Genomic DNA, 19,838 nt, shown 5'->3' on the forward strand with positions numbered 1-19,838 from the left:
TTTTTAAACATCGATGCATTTTTTTAATATTTATTTTTTAGGTATAGTTGGACACAATACCTTTATTTTATTTGTTTATTTTTATGTGGTGCTGAAGATTGGACCCCAGAGCGTTGCACATGCTAGACGAGCTCTCTACCACTGAGCTACAATCCCAGCCCCTATTGTTAGCTGTTAAAGAAAAGATCGGGGCTAATGCAAATAATTGCAGAAATCATAAATTTTCTTTATTTGAAAGGTGAATTTCCCCTCTGTATGTCACTTTTTGGTTCAATGATTGGACTCATTTGGAGGCACATCTTATCTAGCTTGATATTGCCCTGATTAGCACTAAGGAAGGACAAGTGAAATGTACAATTAAAGAACTATCTGATCAAGGAAAACTCACAAACCCAATGGCACAATTCTACATGACATCTTTCTAGTTGTTAAAAATATCAGTGCTTCATTTTGTTGAAACCAAGAATAAACTCATAAGTGTCCATGGCTGTGAACATGAACCTTGTGGTGGTAAAAACTATATCTGTGATCAAGTGAGGTTGAAAGGTGCCATTCCTTGTATACATCCAAGAAAACCAATGAAAAGAAGAAAGAAACTGCAGAATAAAGTCTACTTAGATGCAGAAACATGACCCGTCAACCTCAGGTAACAAGAATACCATAAATAAAGACAATTTGCATGTTCAGTGCTAATTTAGAAGTGGAAATGAACTTTGATTTTCCTAAAGACTGATCTGGGGACTCTGCAGATGAAACTAATATGTGTATCTCTTTTTATGACTTAGATGTACATCTTTCATTGAATTCACTAGCTGCCAGACAGGGAAGTTTTGTTTTGTTTTGTTTTGTTTTTATTCTTGCCATATGCATATGACTACAGATTACTTATATTTAATATAAGATGCATGTCTTTCACTAAGGACTCTTAAAGGGAGACATTTCTCCCTCTCTAAAACTAAAATGAATTTATGTATGAAACTATAATACATTTTTGTTCTAATTTTAATATTTAGTGCTTATTTTCAGCAGTCTTGGTTCCTTTTCTTTTAATTCAATGTATGCCCACATTTTTCTCTGGTTACAATCTAAATTGATGTCATTCTCTCACATCCTTTTATATTGCCTCAAATTAACTGTTTATAACTGGAAGCAAGTCTAAGAAAGGTAATTTCCCCTTTCTTCAGTGTTTTGTATCGTGTATCCTTGTTAATTTGGAAATAAAGAAAGGAATACATAAACAACAAACAATAGAAGAGCAAAACTATATATGATTTGAGAACAACAGAAAGTAACCTTAGCCAAAACACAACTGCTGGCTCCTTAGGAAACCGAGAAGAGCCACTGAGAGCAATGACATGTCCTCTGCATGCTGAGAAAGCACGGGTCACCAATGCTGGGAATTCGCTAGGCAAACCAGACAAGGCCCAGAGTAGTGGGAAGAGAGACAGACATGGGTGTTCCAAAGAGGAGCAAAGAGGCATTACTTCAAAAGGAGAGAGGGACATCACATGGAAGAAGGTCAGACAATTCACAATTAGAAGAAGTGACCAATTAATTTTCCCTAGCTCTTTGTTTGAAGTGTTAAATAGTCAAGGCTTGCTGATACTTAATGGAGAGGTCACCTATGTGGCAATGAAATCACATATTGAGGATAAGAACCTGAGAGAGAGAGAGAGAGAGAGAGAGAGAGAGAGAGAGAGAGAGAGGCATCTCATTTTTACTCATAAAGTTTTGGTTTTTTTAAATTTGTTTTTCAAACATTGCCTAGGATTACATATTATCAAATACTGTTTATATAAGCATGTAAGTAATTTGTCTATAACACAAAAGAGTAGGGAGAAAAATGAGTAAAAAAGTAAAAACCTTGGGAGATTATTGTTTACAAAGGATGAAATTTTAATTATGAATCAAGATGAAATATGTCAAGGACTGACAGTGCAACTACTCATGATTTGGGAATCCCTTCCCAGTACAAATAAAAACCATACCTTAATTTGTTTCTGAATAATATTTTTGGAGATAATCTTTCTGTGGAATTAACTTGCCTTTTATTGTGTTTCTTTTAGACAGGCTATTATTTTCTGTGAGAGTAGATTTTTAAAGAGTATGCATTTTTTTCTTATTAAAAAAAATTCAGCTACAGTGCTGGTCCTAGAACTCATTAACTCAATCATTTGAAAAAATGTATCAGAGGACTTTTAATTACCTGATTCAACTTTCCATTCAATTTCCAGTTAAGAGCCAGAGATCCACTTAAGAATATTAATTTACATATCATCTTCAGAAATTTCTTACTTTATAATGTTCATTATCTAACTTTTTCAATGTTCATTGCCGAGACCTAAATAATGCAATCATACAGAAAAAAATCCAGTGGTACTTCTTTCCTGTCATTCTAATTCCTCCCCAGGTAATTCATATTAACTAATGAGGCATTCCAGGGCATATTTCCGAATGCTCACAAGCATGTGTGTATGCTCTATATACCATGTCCATGGACACATCAGCACACACACGTGTGGATTCACATATTTATACACATATTTTTTACCTAAATGAGATTGCGCTAAATTTTTCTTTACTTCTATATATCACAGACATCCTGCATCCCCTCAGGCCAATGTATACAGGGCTGAAACTAATTCTTTTTCGTAGAGCTAGAGTTTTAAATAAAACTCCTTTCTTAGGATGTTGTTTGAAGGACAGCCGTGCACGGCGGCAATGTGTAGGGGTGTGTGTGTGTGTGTGTGTGTGTGTGTGTGTTTTCAGGTTGAAAGGTCAATATCTCTATTGGCCTTACAAGGAAATTTATCTTTCTGAATTTATGATGGTCTATTTTTATTGAATCAGAAAGCAGACTTTGTAGGGCTTAGAGCAGATTCAACTCTCAGGGGAAAATGCACATTATGTACACAGAGCCAATATATAAAATCAAAATGCCAAACTAATAAATCACAGTTCATTGGAACTAGACTATTTACATTGATATTAATATGACAGTCCCTTTTTTTTTTTTCCACTCCAGGCCTCTATGTGAAGCCAAATTACAACCGGGTGAGTATTTGCTCCAACCAGGAGTCACAAGAGCAGAAATGAGTCATAGAATAAGCTCCAGTAATCAGACCAGAGTGCCGCAGGTCAACAGACCAGGCCTGTGTCAGCAGGTGCCATTCTGTCCTTCTCATTAGAAGGGGAACTTTTGAGAACTTCAAGTCCAAGAAACACTTTTCTCAGAAAAACACAAATGCATGCAAATGTGGGCATATGACTTCAAAGATTCACAGAAGCTTAATGGTTTTCCATGACCCCAAATTAAGAAGACCAGATCAATCACAGACATCCTCACAAAGAACTGGAAGGTGAGGCATCCCCATACCCAGGTGTTGGATGCAGGCACAGCCCCTTGTGGGCAAAGGGTCCCACCTGCTCTGAGCTGGGCTGGAAACCACTTTCCCGTGGCACTGTGCATTCACTAGGCTCCCAGACTGCCCAAAGTATCTTTATCTATTATTCCTTCATCAGGTCTATCAGTTGCCACAGGTAACAGGGGAGCCTAGGTTGGTGGGATAAATTTTCTTTCTATGGCAGCTATGCATCTTCTATTTGAGTGTTCTAAAGTTGGTCTTTGGAAAATACTCATTTCTCTATTTGGTATTTTGGAAATGTTAGTATTAACATACTAGAAGCATTAGTTTTTTAAAAAATTTTATTTCATAGTGGTAAGAACACAACATGAAATCTACCCTATTGATGCCTTTCAAGTATACAGTTGTGTATGTCAGAGCTATAGAAGTTAATGTGGTAAGTGCTTTCAAGTGTTGTCATACCATCTCACGTTGCTGGTGATATACTTGGAGGTGCAGAACTCCTCAGAAGGAGCACAGAGATGCCTGGGTACTGGTAACTAAGACTGAGCAGGATTTGTGTGACAATTGCTGGCTCTTCTGGCAGAGAGGTGACAGGGTGTCCTAACTGAAGAGAAGCCAGCGTTCACCAGCCTTGGACACCTGAGACCTCAGGAGGAGAGAGGTTCTAGGAGATGAACATTTGCTGCAGCCTCTGCGATTGTTGGAACTCTGAGCAGTATCCGAGAGCAGGCCTGGACAGTGGACGGCCGCTCCGTGGCTATCATGGTCCTCAGACAGGAAGCTTCCTCCTTTCAGGTGTATCCATCCCGCTATGCTTTAATTCAGGCTGAGTTTGGGTAATCACTTCAAGGGAGAAATAAATCAGTGCTGACATTCTAAATAAAGCCTGGAGCTTGAAGGGTAATAATCTAGCTGCTCTTTCTAAATCCAGACCCACGGATGTGAAAAGAAAGAAAATTCTGCTTGAGGGATGTGTCAGAGGGAAATGCCAAATATATTCAACCAACAAAGAGACACACTGGCAGCACGAAGCCCCGTCTGGCCCCAGAGTCAATTACTCAATCAGACCCAGACCCACAAGGCTCTGTTTAGGAGATTCACTATCTCTACTGGGAGTTTAAGGGATGTATGAAGATATAGGCCATTCTGTTCAGAAAAGTAAATTATGATGAATGAATAAATGAGTATTCACTGATTTCTGGTTTGTGTTTAATTTGGTGGGTGATATTGAGACAATTGTATTTTAGAGAGGATCCATTTACAGGATCATAGAATCTCTTAGTCTTTACATCACTCCAGTGCCCTTGCAGAGACTTCTGGTTGACAGGCAGTCCTAACCAGAGAGAAAGTCAAACTCCATTCTTTCAGCTGTAACTCTCACCTGCAGTTTTTATTTTAGGTTTTGAAGGAAAGGAATATGAACTACTTGCTAAAATTAAGTTAGAGATGAGTAGATTATTTTTTTAAAATATAATGCTTGAATTATAGTTTTACAAAACAGTATGGTTTATTTTGATATATCATACATGCAAGAAATATTATTTTAGTACCTAGTACTTTCTTTTCCCCTCCCTCCTACCTCCCCATTCCTCTTCCTATATTCTACTGGTCTTCCTTCTATTTACTTATCGTTTTCTTAAATGGTGCTTCACAGATACACAAAAATTTGAAATTCACTGTGGTATATTCATATATGTACACAGCATGATTTGGTCAATTTCATTGCATGGTTCACCCCTTTTCCCATCCCCCTCCTTCCCCATCTATTCCCTTTCTCTACTGCTCTCCTTTTCTTTTCATGTGATCCCCCTTTTCCCCTTGTTTTGATCTAGCTTCTGCATATGAGAAAACCATTTGACCCTGACATTCAGAGTCTGGTGTATTTCACTGACTGTGATGTTCTCTAGTTCCATACATTTAACAGTGAATGCCATGACTTTGTTGTTCTTTATGGCTGGGCAAAATTCCATTGTTTATATATATACAATATTTTCTTGATCCATTCGTCTGTTGACAGGCACCTGGGCTGGTACCATAGCTTGGCTATTATGATTTGTGGTGCTATAAACATTAATGTGGATGTATCATTCTAGTAGGCTTATTTTATTATTTTGGATAAACACTGAGGAGTGGAACATCTGGGTCATACGGTGGTCCTATTCCCACTCTTTTGAGGAATCTCCACACTGCTTTCCAGAGTGATTGTACTAAGTTTCAGTCCCCCCATCAATGTATGAGTTACCATTATTGACATATCCTAATCATCATTTATTCTTATTTGTACTCTTGATGGCTTCCACTCTAGCTGGTGAAATCTCAATGTACTTTTGATTTTCATGGCTACTATTACCACTCCTGTTTAACATAGTTCTTGAAATTCTAGCCAGAAAAGTCAGTCAAGAGAAGGAAATTAAAGAGATATAAACTGGAAAAGAAGTCAAATTTTCTGTTTGCTGATGACATGATCCTCTACGTATAAGGTCCAAAAAGACTCTACCAGAAGATTTCTAGAGCTGAGAAATAAATCCAGCAAATTAGCAGGATACAAGTTCAACATATGTAATTCAATCCCTTTCCTATACTCAAATAATAAATCTGCTGAGAAAGAAATCAGGAAAACTATCCTATTCACAATGTCTTCAAAAACAAACACATACTTGGGAATAAATATAACCAAAGAGGTAAGAAGATTTCTATATTAAAAACTATGGAATACTGGAAAAGAGCCTGAAGAAGATCTTAGAATCGATCTGAATAGGCAGAATTAATATTGTCATAACAACCATACCACCAAAAAGTGTGATACAGATTCAGTGCAATCCTCATCAAAATACTGATGATATTCTTCACAGAACTAGGGGAAAAAATAGTCTCAAAAATTATTTGAAAGAATACCAAGAATATCCAAAGAAGTCCTGAGCAAGAAGAGCGACGCAGTAGGCCTCACAAAACCTGTTCTCAAATCATCTTACAGAGCTATAGTAACAGAAACTCCATGGTGTTGGCATCCAAATAGACACGTAGACCACTAAGACATGTAGACCACTAAGACACAGAGACTGACCCATGTGGGCACAGTACTTGATGAAGGTGCCAAATACATGTTAGAGAAAAGACAGCTTATTTAATGGTGCTAGGAAAACTGTCTATCTGTATATAGAAGAAGGAAACTAGGTCTCTATCCCTCACCCTGAAAGAGATTTACCTCAAAGTAGATCAAAGACCTCAAGATTGTCCCAGAACTCCAACTACTAACTTTTGTTTTCAATTAAAATTATAATTGTATATATTTATGAGGTATAGTGTATTGATTTCAGTATAAACATAAATTGAATAGTAATCAAATAACAATCAAAGCATATTTAACACCCATCACCTCATGAACACATTGTTTCTATGTGGAAGGGTTATTCAAAACTATCTCTACTGTTTGGAAATACACACTACTATTTTGAACTATAGTTATCCTAGTGTGCACTTGAACATTGGAACTTACCACCCTGACATGTCACTTTATACTTTTTGACCTATTGTTCCCCAGCTTTTATAAAAAAGAATCTTTGAATATTTACTCTGTCAAATGTGAAGGATCTACATTTTTCTTAGATTCAATTTTTGTCTCAATGTCATAAAGAAAAATGGCCGCAAGAGAGGTCATAGTAAGTGCCATCTGATGGCTCAAAAGTGCTACAGCAATTCAGAATTCACTCAGTCCATCTCTCCTCCTTCTCCCTGCATGTATCTTGAACACTAAAACTATGAATTACAAACCCAAAGTTGACAAAGTTATAAAACTGAAGCAAAGACCTTCAAAAAACGTTCTACTTTATATCACAGTACAATGAAATGAATTCAGTTTTGTTTGTTTGTTTGGTTTTGTTGCACCTCACGGCACGAGTTCCTGTCTCACCTGTTGAACAATGTACACCCGGGCTTCCTGACTGCAGGAGAGTCCAGGCCGGGCTGACCCAGGCTCCCTGTGGCCCCTGGGAACCCGTTCCCTCAACTCCAGCTCCCGTACGCATTCCCCTCTCCTGTCTATTTAGCCTGTCTTGCTCAAGGCTGCTCTCTTGCTTTTCCCACATTTCTGCATGTTTCTCCCTCACTCAGAAACATCCTCCTCCTGTCTGCCTTCCTCAGGGACTTCAGCTCAGGTCCTGGCATAAAGCAGGCTCCCAGCACCCAAGCTTGAACCGGGTGCCTCCAGAGGAAGTCAGTATGGACCTCACGATCACCCTGCCCCGGGGGCTGGCTTTCCTTCTCCTGCCTGCTCTCTCTCCTAGGGCAGCGTGAGTGCTGGGCCCCGTTCCTCACTCTTGTCACTGGTGCTGGGGACAGGCTCTGTTCCAAGGTTCCAGACATGCTAAGTGAAAGCCTGGAAAATACATGGGGTGACCCAATGTGTCCCATTGTCTAGCCACACGCCACACACCCTCTCTGTGCAAACATGGACGTTCACAAATAAATATGTCCATGTGTGCATGGATTTGTATTTGCACAGGTGTGTACTCACAGATAAACCATATCTGAGAGGATGGTGAGTGATTATGAAACAAAACTTCAGAACTTATGTAGATAGGTGTTGAGTTTCTGCTTTCACTAGTTAGTACTTAGGGGATTTTAAGAAATTTAATTACTGTAGTTTTCAGCCTCACTATAGGAAATGCATGCAGAGCATTACACAATCCCAGGCACCCATCCATCTGTCTGTCTATCTATCAATCATTTATCATCTGTCCACAGAGGCATATACTTTAATTGGCGGAACATACTGTTATGGCTGATAGAATGAATGATTTTAAGACAAAAACAAACATGACAGAATTCCTTAGAATCCAAGGGAGTCCCTTAGATCATCTTTATCAGCAATTGCATTTTCCCACGTCAATAAACAAGCTATTTATTTTATATGAAAAGCAATTTCCTGCCATATGCGAAGCTTTGCTTTTTAGTAATATGGAATTCCTCCACACTATACCTCCAGGATTTGTTCATTAAACTAAATTCTGATAATCTGATTCTTATAATTTCATGCATAAAATTGAAGGCCAACAGATTTGAAGATGGCACCTTGGAAACTGAGATAAATGCTGAGTGTGTGAAGGCAGGACTCTGATGCCCGGCTGGAGGCTGGGTGGGTGAGACAGCCTCCCCCCTCCCAGCCACCACATCCACAGTCCTCGGAATGGGAGCAGATTCCCTTCGTTTCTCTTTGGCTTTGCTTAAGTCAAGAAATCCTTGCTGCCCTTTCCTCTGCTTTGCCAATTTCATTATGGCAAAGTATCCATCTCAAAAATGCATATATTTTCATTTATGTTTTTTTTTAATCTGGCATTCCATGAATAAAGCATTTGCTAATAGTTAAAAATAGAATTGGTTCCAAATCTATGGAATTACCTTGACTTTTGAGAAATGTCCTATGTGCAGCAGATATTGATCCTAGTGAATAAACACTCACAGGACCCAAGGACTTAAAGAGTTGGTGTTTTCGATCCAAATGTAAGTTGTATTATACACAGATTTTGTTTTTCACAAAATACTGGATGACAGAAAACAATGCAATTTCAAAGAAAACTTATTTCATGTAAAACAAAATGAAATGAAACGATCCCTAAGAAACCAGCCTAAATTATGGTAAATAATTCACAAAAATTGAATATTAAAAATATATTCAGTGCTTACATTATTAAAAGTCAGCATTTGAAAAATCACCCATTATTTCATGAAACATGGAAAGAGTTTTGGATAAGTAAAGATGCACAGTAACAAACGTGATCTTATTTAAAATGCTTGGCCCAGGGGTTTTCACCATGCACTCACCAGTGTTTCCAACATTTTTGTTACTAAATTACTAAACATTTTTGTTATTAAATTATTTTGTTACTAAAAAGTAGAAGCTTTAGGAAAATAAAGGCATTCCCTTCTAAAACCTGATGCACACACAGAAGCAGCTGCAGAGTGGCCAGCTTTGGAGAGCCCTTCTCCTTGTGCTGCCGGGTGGATGTGCTAACTCCTGGTCCCTAAGGTTTTCCATGTTTCCACAGTTTTCTTACCTCCCAGATGATATCGTTCTTAGAACACAGATAAGCTTAATGAACAAATCATTATATTTTAATTAACTAAGATCTTGAAAGAAGATAGGCAAAAACTTAGGAATTAATGCTATTCGTGGACTCAGTACTTCAAATTTGGGCACACATAGGAAATTTTATAGTCATTTGTGCTATTTTAAATTACATATAACCTTAATATTTTCTGTTTTTAAATTCATCAGCAATTTATGCAAATTATTTAGTTCACAATGGAGAATACTGTTGAAGAATGGAACTAGCAGATAAACTATTACAAGAGCACTCTATTAATTTAGTAACTTTAAATTCATTCTCCATTTCCTAGTGAAAATGTGCTGATTTCAACAACTATGAACTTACTTGCTAAGACCCTAAAGGGTTCATATGCAGAAAGTCAAATACTTTTAGTGAGCAATGTTAGGAGGAAATTTATAAGTGTTTCTATTTGATTTTCAGAGTTAAATTCAATGGCTGAACACATTAATTGGAATATTTTAATTCATTGTTTTCACATTCATTATGTACCTTAATGTTTCCGCATATGAATAATAATTTATGTAAATAATGTTTATCCAAAATTACTGCCGAGAGCACTGGAGTTCAGTGCCCACATTAGGATCAGTGCCAAGGTTATCATGTTTCAACAGATCTTGGAAGTTTAGAAGATTTCCTCAGATGAAGCCAGTAAATTAAATCTAAAATAAATAAATAAATAAATAACAATCTGGTAATACTAAATAACTCCTAATTTTAATGGGAAGAAAGCAGTCCTACTTTAAGAACTATAAAATTTTATTTTTAATAGTTGATTTAGTATTTTAATCTAAATTCAATTTCCTTTAGCGCTCTTGGATCATACATCAAAATGTTATTATATTATTTGGCTCAAAGAATTACTAGATGAGCAATCTCTTCAAATAAAAATGGCTGGGGTGGAAGGAAATCTGAATCATCACAGTACAACTGGTACCAAACTGAGACCTGTCTCTGCACTGTTGGTGGCCCTGCTCCCTAGGTTCATCTACCAGGTGTCCTGCGTTCAAGCAGCGTGTCTGCACATTGATGCACTGTCCTTGATAAAACCTCTGCTTTCCCCAGGCCCTGCCTTGGGGAACGGCTGGTTCAGTTCCCTGCAGAACTGGGAAGATCCACACAACATGGGGGAGGGCAGGGGGAGCCTCCCCCACCTGCAGAAGAGCCCTCCCTCCACAGGCTAACATGAGGACTACGGGGGTCTTTGTTTTCTCCTGATAGAGCATTTCCATCTTCCCAGAAGAGCTTCAAGCTAATTGAGGAATATTTTAAATACAGATATTAAGTGATGGAGTAAATTTTGGCTTTGCTGACAAAGCACTTTTGTGTTTAACTGTTCTTTTAAATTTTTTCTTTCAAAATACCGGCTGTACTTACCTATAAATATCAGACAATATTATCATATTATTATTCAAAATCTAAATTACACAAAAGCTTTCTCATAAAATACATTTTTAAAATCATTTATTTTAGAACTTACAGTTCTATGGACTTTTCTAGTCATTTTCCTATTTGATCTTTTGAATAATGTGAAAATATTTCTCCAACAGAGACAGTTCCAACAATCTTTTTAAATGTACCATCCTGACAACAAGTAACACCAACTATGTTCCAAGAAGATTGTATAGAATTATTCCCCCGGCAACCACTGACATCAACCTTTCCTGCAACATCAGCCCTGAAGTGTCAATGTCAGGGAGGACAGGGAAGCCACAGGCTTTCTAGAACGGTGGGGGGCATGATCAGACTTCTGAGCATCTATCACGATGTTTGTTAGAGACGGTGTGCTTCACAAGCAGCTGATACAGATTGCTTTAGTGATACTTTTGCAGACTTAGTAGAAAATAAACCATGTGATTGTATGGTTTACAGGCAGTACTATGTAGGTCTGACTGAATTTGAAAGAGAACCACATCCATTAATCTTCAGCTAGCCTGTTTCTTTCAAAACATTACACTCTTCCTTGACAGTTAGTAATTACTTAAAGGTGGTTAACACTTTTCAGATATTGATGTGGGTTTATACACAAATGCAGTATCCTCAAAGCTATTAGGATACAAAGAATAGATAGTCCTCAGCACCAGTCCAAAAACAACTTTAAATCAAAGAAAAAATCATTCTGTTCATCTATCTGTGTAAGGAGAACATTCTGTCCTCAAATTTTCTGATAATCTCCTACCGCTGATTTCACCTACACTAACCACATGAAACTGAAACTCTCCACAAAGCATGTTTGTGCCCAGGTGTACTGAGGATTACAAATAAGAACATGAGCAGATGTGGCTTAGGAGAGTTTGGCATCCAAAGTAAACAATATTGACTTAATTTATAACTCCACTTATAATTATTACTTTTTAACTTAGAGCCTCCAGAGTTTATATTAACAATGATAGCTACTATAGGACACAGAAAACATTAAAATCTCAGTGCCAAACAAGACTAAAGTAGACTCACTTCAGCCTTTACACTTAGTGCCACTAGTTCAATTCAAACATGGTGCCTAAAATAATCATTTCCTCTATATAGTTCAATCTTGTATTTTTTATTTCCACCCAAAACCAAGCTTTATAATGATAGCAAAATTCAAAGGTATCTACTACAAAATATGAAGACACAAAAACCAAACAAAATACTCACACTTTGCAAGGATGCAACAACAGTAACACCAAAATATTTCTGTGGTCACATATAACAAATTGGAATAAATTGAAATAAAAAACCTTCAACTTGGATAGCAAAATTTTATGTCATGCAATTTCCTTTCCTCAGACCCTGATCAGCAACAGTACCAGAAAAGTTTCACACAACTCTTGGACATTGTGAGTGAACTCTTCACACTGAACAGTGAGTGATACAAGTAGATTTATATCCAATATTTTCAAAACTTCCCTACCACACATCAACAAAAGGACAACCCAAGCAAGAAATTTCCCATTAATAACAGAAAACTAAGAATATTTAGTGCTCAAAAATTTGGCAATTGTAGGAAATAGTGCTTTCCAACTGCCAATCATTACCCAACCATGCACACAGCATGCTTCCTCCTAACATGGCTGACCCAGAGTGGCATGTCAGGCCATGGAGGCAGTGAGTGTGCACGCCGAGTGCAGTCTCCTACCTTCATACAGTGCCTTGAAGCCCTGGGCGCTCACTGCGAAGTCGGTGGTGAACCACAGAGTGAGGACAGACCCGGAGCTCACTATGGAGGAGGGCAGCTGAAATCCCGACAGCCTAAAGTCAAAAGAAGAGGAACATGGTGAAGCAGAGTTTGGCTGAAGGGAACATGGCACAGTGAAAAGGCATACATTTTCCTGAAAATCGTACTTGATGAAGTCGTTTGGTTAAGTCTTAGCCATGTGGGATGCTGCAAAACAGTCGGACAATCCACATATGTGACTTGTTAGTGACTGAACTGAAGCATTACCAAGCACCAGAATTTGTTTAATTAAGTAACTTTTGAGGACACTTCTTGAAGGAATTATGCACCACTGTTCTACCCGCAGGATGGGAAGCTACCACAGGAAGGCACAGCCCCCCTTATTCAAGTTCCCTGTGACTTTGCATGTGCTTTGAATTCTTTCTTTCTCTCCTAAGTTATTACTCTGCTAAATAAAATTTTGGCTTCTCTTGAGAGAAAGATACATACAATTCTGCTTGTGCTGAGGTGAAAGGAATCCATCCTAATGTTGATTTTACAAGAAAATATCTTTTGGATTCTAAGTGGTTTTCATGATCACTACGCTTGGGTACATTTGAAAGTTTTAAGGATGACAAACCCAGAAATCTGTGTGAGGAGACTAGTATAGTAATTAATATGCACAGTAATTTGAAAATTAACAGTTTTTCCAAAGGCCAAAGAGAGACTACATCAATTTATATTTTACCCAAAGTTTCCTAATTAAATAGGTTTGTGTGTAGATATGTGCTATAGGGTGGCCTGGGCACAAGCTATGATGCAAAGGCAGTGTGCCTGCCTGTCCCCAGCAGCAGAACGGAGCCTGCCAGCACCCTGCAGTACTAAATGCCTCGTTACAGCTCCTCTAGGTGTGGGATCCATACTCTGGAGCCAATCCTCATGATTGATTGTGCACAAATAAAACAATAATGGATTAATAAAATTACAGAGCAAGCTTAAAAGCAGATCGGGGTTAAGTCACAGAATAATTGCACAATTGTGATGTAATTTATGATATGTTATTTTGTTGTTTACTATCATCATTTTGTGTCAATCACTTTAAGTTTTCTACATGGGTTTTATTTTTTAAAAAAATCAATACTTCTTTAGTTTTACATGACTGTAATATACTGCCACAATTTCTTATAAATCAATTTTAGTCATTTTCTTAATTGAAATACAAATAAAAGCCAAGTTATATATGTGTGTATATTAAAATTTATGAGAAAACATGAAAATGGTACAAAACCAAGTAGTTGACTAATTACATTTTACTCTTGAAATGTTTGTGCTGCAGCCAGACACCGGGCAGTGCTCTGGAGAAAGGAGGCGACCAGTATGGCATAGAATAGTGCAGTTGGCCATCACCCCAGGGGCAAAGCAGTCACTCTGTGCTCGGGGAGGTGTCTCAAAGGAGAATTCTAAGTCTAAGCCACACCCTTGTAAATATAGACAGGATTATTCTATACTTTATATGGAAAGGCAGGAAAAAAAAAACAGAATAGCTCTACCAATTACGAAAACAAATAAAGTAAGTAAAATAGAAGGACACCATCTACCCAATTGCAGGATCTACATCAGTGAAAATATTTGTTATTGGTGCACTGGCAAAGGGATAAACCCATACAATGTTTGTTATTATACAATAGATCAAAACCAAAGACGCAGTAAAAGACCTGTATAAATATGCCCAATTTGACAAAGGTATAAAAGCAACTTGGTAGAAGAGTTTGACGAATTAAGCTGGAACCATTGAATGGCCCTGCCAGTCTCCTGCAAAAAATGCTCGAGACCTTGGTCTAACACCTTTGTGACCATTAATTCAAGGTGGATCACAATCATGAATGAAAATCTATGACTTTTAGAAAAATATAGGATAAAGTCTTCAGGGTCTAGTTCAGGGAAAGAGTTCTGAGACTTAACACCTGAATTAAAATCCAAATGAGTGAAAACTAATAAATTGGACAGTATAAAAATTTAAACACTTTCTGGAAAAGAAGATGAAAGATTGAAAAAATATGAGCAAACCCCACATCAGAAAATGGCCGGGCATCTAGAATATCTGTTAAACCCTCAAGGCTTGTCTGTGGAAGAACGGTAGCAATTAGAAGTTGGGAAAAGCCATGGATAATGACATCACCCAGGGACATGAAGTCAGCCAACATGTGAGAGGCTTCATCTCACCAGTTGTGAGGACAGGGAGAAATAGCACTATACCACTCTAGAGTGCCAGTGAAGGCTGGGTAGGATGAAGACACAACTGACCGCTGATATGGGGCTCCTGGGACCCACAGGTGGTGCAGACACCCTGGAGAGGTGACTCTGATTGTCCTACAGGCTAAACACACAGGTGCCACCAACCAGTACCCAGGCACCACTCTCCTGGCATATACCCAGCAACCCTTCCTGGGCCAGAGAGTTCTGGTCCACACTGCACCCAGTCTGCGTCCTGGGAATGTTATTTTACTACAGCTTCCTAAGGTATCTTTTCTGGGGTTAATGGTGAGGAGTAAACAGAATTTCTCTGCAAAATTTATCATAAGCATATGTGAATCTATGATCATCTCACATTAAGCAGTTTAATTAAAAATACATTAGAACGTTAGAGTCTGAGAGACATTCAGGAAAACATTCATAAAAATGATAGTAACCAACTTAGTAGAAAACCAACAATTAGTATTTAAACACTTAAAAATGTCATTTATTTCCAAAATAATAACCAAAAACCATTGAGGATTTTTTAATTTGGCAGTTGACCATTGAAGTTTTAAATCTCTATTAGAACAAGTTAGATAAAAAAATACATGACAGCACTGTAAAAAATACAATTTTGTGTTCTCTTTACTTAATGAGTTTAGAACAGGGATTACGTTAAAGGACAGAGATTACAGACAGCCACAATTGAACTACATTATCTCAGGTAAAAGCTCCATGATGCTAAGGCTCTTAAAGGCAATGTCAGTGATGGGGTTAAAAGGAGCTCAGCATGAACATGTGCAGAGAAAACGTGCACGTGTGATCCCTCTGCTGGAATGGAAGGGACGCAGTCGTACCTGAGGGCAAAATAATGCAATCTAACATGAATTGAGCAGGTTGGAGAAAGATGGGTCTCCCGCTGGCCATGTCATGGTCATTAAAGTACTATGCTAATGAGAGTTACCAAAACAAAAGAGAAGTCCATCAGCTGTCCTCTCTTCATTTTTCCTTATCAAATTGGTATCACCGACAACATGTAAAAATTTGACCCCTTTCTTCATATGTTGCGACTTTAAAAGTTAGAATGAGAGAATTAAGGTGATGACATCCTAAAATTATTTGGGATGACCAGAGTGTACATGGAGTCACGAATGTCCATCTTTCTGTTGGTGTTCATTCCCTACCACCTGCCCAACAGACTCTTCTCCCCACACACAGCCTGGCCCACTTAATCAGGGGCTGGCACTGAGAGTTAAGCTGTAAGGGGTCTGAGTTTATGCTGTGGTCTCCACTATGGAAAACCACACATTTCACTCACAGCATCAGGCTTCTGTCTGAGGCCCCAGCTAAAATGTTTGCAAGAGGAAGAAGAGAATCCTTAGGAAAAGGAATTTGGTTTCAGGACAGTGACAACAAATCAATTTCATTCCTAGTTAAAAAAAAAAAAAAAATGTATGGTTGGTGTCAGTCCAACCATGTCCCTCCTTGTTGTCTTTTCTACTTGCACCCCTGTTCTGTCGTCCTGTAGAATCTCATTTACTCTATTTCCTCCTCCCCTCTACTTTCAGCAATGTGGGTAACTGACAGAGCACACCTGTCAAACGGGGAGCGATGGCAGGGTAAAGCCGGGAAGGACTGCTTAGCATTCTGAATTCTAGGACCTACATGTTCACTCGGCAGAAGTACAAGGTTCACAACTGAAGTTTATGTTTCCATTTTTCAAGAAATTACTAGGATGAATTGCTCCTAGAAATAGATCCAAACTATTATGCAATGCATTATCATTTAAGATATTTAAATCACTAACGCCATTGCAATAATCTCAAATGTTAGAAGTGGTAATGCTAGAGAGAAAAAGGCAAATTCAGTGATAAGCTCAGAGGAAGAGAAGACCAGAGTAGGCATTGTTTATTTTCCGTAAATTAATGAGGGAGTTATGAATTCATTAAAGAGGTACACTTCAAAATCACACTTTGTATTTATTGCATAATCTACAGTGTTTGTGATTTGAAAATGTCAAATATATTTAAAACTACAGCTTAGTTAAAATGTCAAGTGCATATTTTAAGTAAATTGGGAAATACCACTAAGTTAAATCTTTTTTTCTGAAATAATAATTGCTTTAAAGAAAATTTCTGTAAAGCCAAATGTTGCCAAACTGACATTAATCCTCAATACTTGGTAATATCATGCTTCAGGACATATACCAACATGATTATACTCAAAATATAGTTTATGGAGACTTGACCTAAGAAATTAATTTCTTCAGGAAGAGTTTTTCAGCAAAATAGTACCCAGGTCTTTCATGAAAGCTTTCAAGACTGAGAAATAAGGACTCCACCAGCAGTTCCTCCACTATTAACTGAGAGCTTCACTAGATTTTGTGGAATCCTCCGCTCTGTACTGTGTTCATCTATTGGTCCCATTACATGTCATTTGGAAGAGTTCATGCCAAGGATAAAATATGAGACTTAATGTTTTTCAAAAAGCTGGTTGTAGCTAATATTATTTTGACAATTATTATCCAAACAGCTTTGAGTCTGCAACTTACTATACGTTTTGTCTGAAGTACAATATTAGTTAATCCAGGTCTGTTTTTCATTCTTAAAATAATTAATTGAATGCTTACTAAAAGATATATGTGCAGTTAACACATTTGCTACATTCAAGAGACAATCTGAAGTGAAAGATGGGAAAACAAATGAGAACTTTCTAGAAGGAGGTAAGTGAAATAATCTACATTGATGGCTTGCAGCAGCTATTCTACCTTCTCCACCCAGGTTTAGTTGGCCAAGACAGAACAGGGATACACAAAGCCATGCATAATCTTTGAACGTTCCAACAGAATACAACATATAAAGCTGTCAACATCACTAACTTCCTTTTTGGCATTTAGATTTTGCCAAATCCAAAGTTCTTCCATTCATCTTCAGTGCCACCCCCCATCATGAATCAGCATCCACTTATCAGAGAAAACATTCAGCCTTTGTTTTTTGGGGGATTGGCTTACTTCACTTAGCATGATATTCTCCAACTCCATCCACTTACCTGAAAATGCCATAATTTCATTCTCTTTTAATGTTAATTAATATTCCATTGTGTAAGTATGTATGTTATGTTATGTATGTTATATATATATAGTTTCTTTATCCATTCACCTACTGAAGGGCATCTAAGTTTCCACAGTTTAGCTTTTGTGAATTGAGCTGCTATGAACATTGATGTGGCAGCTTTGCTATCGTATGCTGTTTTTAAAACCTTTGGGTATAGCTGAGTTGAATGGTGGTTCCATTCCAAGTTTTCTAAGGAATCTCCATTCTGCTTTCCAGATTGGTTGCACCAATTTGCAATCCCTCCAGCAATGTATGAGTGTGCCTTTTTCCCCACATCCTTGCCAACACTTATATTCTTATATTCTTGATAATTGAGAAATAAGGACTCCACCAGCAGTTCCTCCACTATTAACTGAGAGCTTCACTAGATTTAGATTAGTGTTGCTTATATTCTTGATAATTGACAATCTGACTGGTGTGAGATGAAATCTTAGATGACTGGTGTGAGATGAAATCTTAGAGTAGTTTTGATTTGAATCTCTCTAATTGCTAGAGATGTTGAACATTTTTTCATATATTGGTAGACTGATTGTAAATCTTCTTCTGAGATGTGTCTGTTCAGTTCCTTAGCCCATTTATTGCTTTTTTTTTAGTGTTAAGTTTTTTGAGTTCTTCATGTGTCCTGAAGACCCGTGCTCTATCTGATGTGCACGTGGTAGAAATGTCCTCCCATTCTGGAGGCTCTCTCTTTACCTCAGTGATTGTTTCTTTTGATGAGAGGCTTTTTAGTTTGAATCCATCCTATTTTTGATTCTTGATTTTATTTCTTGCACTTTAGAAGTCTTGTTAAAGAAGTCAGGGCCTAATCCAATGTGATGAAGATTTGGGCCTAGCTTTTCACCTCTGAGGTGCAGGGTCTCTGATCTAATTCCTAGATCCTTGATCCACTTGGAATTGAGTTCTGTTCATGGTGAGAGATAGGGGTTCAATTTCATTTTGCTGCATATGGATTCCCAGTTTTTCTACACCAATTGTTGAAGAGGCTATCTGTTCTCTAATGTATGATTTTGGTGCCTTTGTCTAGTATGAGATAATTGGTCTCTGTGTCTTCTATTCTATAAAGTGCTCTACATATCCATTTTGGTGCCAGTACCATGTCACTTTTGTAATATAGTTTAAGGTCTGGTATTGTGATGCCTCCTGTTTCATTCTTCTTGCTAAGGATTGCTTTGGCTATTCTGGGTCTCTTATTTTTTCCGAATTGATTTCATGATTGCTTTTTCTGTTTCTGTAAGGAATGACATTGGAGTTTTAATTGGAATTGCATTGAGTCTGTATATCTCTTTTGGTAGTTTGGCCATCTTGACTATATTAATTCTGCCTATCTAAGAACAATGGAGATTATTCCATCTTATAAGGTTTTCTTCAATTTCTTACTGTAGAGTTCTGTAGTTGTCATTGTAGAGGTCTTCACTTCTTTTGTTAGATTGATTTGCAAATGTTTGGTTTTTTGAGGCTATTGTAAATGGGGTATTTTTCTTAATTTCTCTTTCAGAGGATTTATCACTGATGCATAGAAATGCATTTGATTTTTGAGCATTGATTTTACACCCTGCTACTTTGCTGAATTCATTTATTAATTCTAGAAGTTTTCTAGTGGAATTTATTGAATCCTGTAAGTATAGAATCATGTTGTTGGCAAATAGTGATAGTTTGAGTTCTTATTTTCCTATTCATATCCCTTTAAGTTTTTTTTTCTGCTATCTAATTGCTCTGCCTAGAGTTTCAAGGATGATATTGGATAGAAATGGTGAAAGAAAGAGGACTTCCTTGTCTTATTCCAGTTTTTAGAGGAAATGCTTCCAATTTTTCCCCATTTACAATGATGCTGGAATTGAATTTAGCATAGATAGTTTTATAATGTTGAGGTATGTTCCAACCA

The 19,838-nt window shown here is 37.5% G+C and overlaps 1 protein-coding gene across 1 annotated transcript in view; it reads right to left on the bottom strand.

The window, feature by feature from the left end:
- The window catches only part of Csmd1 (CUB and Sushi multiple domains 1), a 1,328,246-nt gene that overhangs the window by 1,134,353 nt on the left and 174,055 nt on the right, over positions 1–19,838 (bottom strand). The window contains exon 3 of the mRNA XM_077109222.1: positions 12,591–12,703. Within this exon, the coding sequence (XP_076965337.1) occupies positions 12,591–12,703 (113 nt within the window). The remainder of the gene's footprint in view (positions 1–12,590; positions 12,704–19,838) is intronic.

This window comes from Callospermophilus lateralis, chromosome 4 (assembly GCF_048772815.1).
Source record: "Callospermophilus lateralis isolate mCalLat2 chromosome 4, mCalLat2.hap1, whole genome shotgun sequence".
Taxonomy (NCBI): Eukaryota; Metazoa; Chordata; class Mammalia; order Rodentia; family Sciuridae; genus Callospermophilus; species Callospermophilus lateralis.